At 38.0% G+C, this 3629-nt stretch overlaps 1 protein-coding gene across 2 annotated transcripts; it reads left to right on the top strand.

The window, feature by feature from the left end:
- Window positions 1-317: 317 nt before the first annotated feature.
- adcyap1b (adenylate cyclase activating polypeptide 1b) lies at window positions 318-2717 on the top strand (the record flags this gene model as incomplete). 2 transcript variants are annotated; one of them, XM_083890539.1, is made up of 4 exons in its annotated part: window positions 318-421; window positions 1332-1466; window positions 1869-1973; window positions 2534-2717. In XM_083890539.1, 4 exons carry the CDS (start codon window positions 318-320, stop codon window positions 2715-2717), a joined length of 528 nt encoding a protein of 175 aa, XP_083746665.1. The 2 variants fall into 2 exon arrangements, with proteins under 2 accessions (XP_083746665.1, XP_083746666.1); XM_083890540.1 differs by lacking the exon at window positions 1869-1973.
- Window positions 2718-3629: the final 912 nt, after the last annotated feature.

The following is a 3629-nucleotide window of genomic DNA, read 5'->3' as shown; positions in this document are numbered from 1 at the left end:
AAACCAGTTTTTAAATAACGGGGAAATGTTCACTCTTCTGCTCTGCATGGAGATCCGCTGCTTTCACCTTGCTTTTTAATCACCTTGCTTGCTGCATGCGAGGGATTCAGTTAAACTTTTAACCAAAAAGGAAGGAAAGTGATTTTTGTTACCAGCAAATGGACGCTGCGTAAATTTAAATATGTTTTATGTCTTTTTAAAAAAAAAAAAATAGTTTGTAATAAAAGAAATAGATGAGCGTGTGAATTTGACAGAACAAAGAGCGAGCATGATAATTAACTTGTTTGATTTTTTCCCCCTCATTCTCTAACAACAGCATGGCCAGTTCGAGTAAAGCCACTTTAATCTTGCTCATCTACGGAATCTTAATGCACTATAGCGTCTTCTGCACACCTATCGGACTAAGTTACCCTAAGATCAGGTAGGTGTTTGCGCCTCACACAGCTCTATCACCTCACTATTGTCAGTATAAAGGTATACATTTATGAATACAGCTGGAAACTGCTTATACTACTGTTTTCAAGTGTGAAAGCTTTGGATGTGCACTCTTTATTACAAACGGGTGTGCGTAAATGCGCACAAACTATGCGCGCATTTACACTAGGCACACACAGTATGTGGGTGATTTCAGGAGTGTGGAAAATGCTTATGGAAATTGCGTAGACGCATCAGTCCGCTGGGACGGTTCACAGAACTCCCCTTATTAAAAATGAGAGTGCAGTCAGAGCGATGGATGGCGTCACCAAGGAGAGGCGAGGCAAAACGAATCGGAGAGCTCCATCCGTTCAACATGTATTTCTCTTCTTTCGTTCTTTCTTTCGTTCTTTCTTTCTTTCTTTCTCCCCCCCTCTATCTGACAATCATCTCCATAATTAGGGCGTGGTTCTTATTTACTATATTTGTTCCTCTCTCTCTCTCCCTCGCTCTCTCTGCGGCATTCTTTTAATAAAAATATTGGCTCCACGCCCACGCTAAACGTGATCATTTTCACATCTATTGTTTCGATTTGTAAATAATTAATGAGTCTGTGTATGTGGAGCAGCAGCTTTTAAAGAAAAAATAGAGGAAAAAAATGATTTTCTCGATGAAATCAGGAATTTAGAGAAAAATAAAAAATAAAGGTGGAAATTTGCAAACATTTTTTTAAATATATTTTTTTCAAATTAGTTTCTTTTTGATCATTTTTCGTTCCCCCCGACACATGTTGACCTCCCACTGATCTTTTTTTTTTTTTTTTTTTTCTTCTCCATGCTGGCAGCGTCTCCCCGCGCCGCGTCCCACTCCTTGTGCACTGATCAGATTTGTGATGCCCTCCTCCTTCTTTTTTGCAGACTTGAAAACGACGCCTTCGACGAGGATGGAAATTCATTATCCGACATGGGCTTTGATAGCGACCAGATTGCTATACGAAGTCCAGCATCCCTGAACGACGACGCGTACACCCTCTACTACCCAGCAGAGAAGAGGTAAATGCGCTTTCACGACCCCCCCCCCCAAAAAAAAAGAAAAAAAAAGAAAAAAAAGGCTTGAGATGGATGAATTCCGTTTTGAATGACTTGTTTGCGAAAATGTTTGCTCCCCCAGAGTTTCTCATGTTATTTGTTCAATGTTATTTTCATACTGAGTAGCCTAAAATGTTGATTCAGATTCTGTTAAAATTATATATTTATATAAAGGGAAGCCTGTGAGTTCCATGGCTGTCTATATTTTGATTGAAAAGGCACCTGTGTGAGGGTGGGGGACATTTTAGGCTACTTTTGATCATTCTGTCTGCGCTTTTTTTTTTTCTTTTTCGTTTTTTGTTGTTGATTTTTTTTTTTTTTTAAACACTGACGATCTATATGTGTTTTGGCGTTTTATCATCTCAGGCCAGAAAGGCATGCTGAGGAAGAATTAGATAGAGCCTTGAGGGAGATCCTGGGTCAGTTAACAGCGAGACATTATCTGCATTCTCTGATGACAATTCGTGCAGGGTAAGGGCATTTCTTATAAGCGTTCACCTGCAGTCATCATTCATTTGAATTTATTTTTTATTTTAATTTATGTATGTGCAAGTTAAGGCTGCTGCATCACTGTCTCTCATTTCATGTGCGTGTTATTTGTATGTATTTCTTTTAAAGAAAAATCATTAAATTATAGGAAAATGCGAATCATATCATTTGTTGTTGTTGTTGTTGTTGTTGTTGTTGTGGCGTCAATGAGAACTAAAAATACACTGCGATTTCTAAGTGACTGATCTATAAATTGATTTTTTTGGAGCCCCCAAGCGCCATTTAATAATCATGCGTCAGAATAAGGATTGGGCTTCCAGTTAATAATTTCTAACTTTTTTTTTTTTTTTTTTTTTACACAATGTTATTTGTTCACTTTATCCATAAAAAAGAGAAAAGAAACAAAGGCGATAAAACACGTGTCCTTCTTTCGTTACAGTAAATTGAGAAGGGACATTCAACCAATGTGATTATTTAGATTTTGTTATTATTCTTTGATTTATTAATCTATTTATGTTTTGTTTTGTTTTCTTCTTCCCCAGTGATGACAACAGCATGGAGGACGAGTCAGAGCCCTTATCCAAAAGACATTCAGATGGGATCTTCACCGACAGCTACAGTCGCTATAGAAAGCAGATGGCCGTGCAGAAATACTTGGCTGCGGTTCTGGGAAGAAGGTACAGACAGAGAGTTAGAAACAAAGGACGCCGACTTGCCTATTTGTAGCGTTGTTTCAGCGCCATAACTGCCCTCCTGTGTATATACATCCAGTCGTTAAATCAAAGTCATTCAGATATATCTGACCAACCAGTGGATTGCGCCTGTGTTCTTTCAACATGTATTTATGTATGAAGTAAAGCCATTAAAATGAATATTTTAATAATAATATCGTTTTTTTTTCTTTTTGTACAAAAGCACTTGATACCGCACAGTTATACTTTGTGGACCAATATTTTATTTTCATGTTTAAAATGCTGAAAACAAAAGAAAATGGTTAAAAAAAAAAAAAAAAAAAAGATTAGAAAAGATAATTGTGCACCTTCAACGTTATGCGCTTGAGATCTTTAAAAAAATCATCTACATATGCAGAAAATAAATAGATTTTAAAAAGACAATCAAAGTATTGAATGTTATACTTATTTTTGTAACCAGCGTTCTATTTTTTTAGTGTTGTTTGTTTGATTTCTGATTTTGTTTTCCTCAAATAGGCCCAAAGAAACAGTGAGCATGCTCTGTGTAGGCATATCCGGCTTATCCCAAATGGTAGATGTTGCCCTTGTCCAGCCTCCTCCTCCTCCACCTCCTCCTTGCTCCCTTAATGGGAGCTCTGTGGATTTGGTACAGCTTGCTTCTTCCTGCAGGGGAATTCAGGTGGCCTGTGTTGAATAGCCTCTCATTCCACGGATAACTGATTGACTTACATTGTCTTACATGTAAATCCAACCTTCTTTCAAAAAGAAATTCATCTGCAGGCTTGTGCAAGGGCACAGGGAAGTCCACAAGCTGCTGCTGCAACACAGCTCCACTGGCCTCACAGTCCCTCACTGTAGGAGGTAGAACATGCTTGACAGAACCGTGTAAAGAATTTTGCATGAGTGTGTGAATGTATTGTGTACAGTATAGCGGTGACACATATTC

The sequence above is a fragment of the Microchirus variegatus genome (assembly GCF_963457635.1).
Source record: "Microchirus variegatus genome assembly, chromosome: 5".
Lineage (NCBI taxonomy): Eukaryota > Metazoa > Chordata > Actinopteri > Pleuronectiformes > Soleidae > Microchirus > Microchirus variegatus.
The sequence above is the reverse complement of the archived record's forward strand: the minus strand, read 5'-3'. Positions and strand labels throughout refer to the sequence as shown.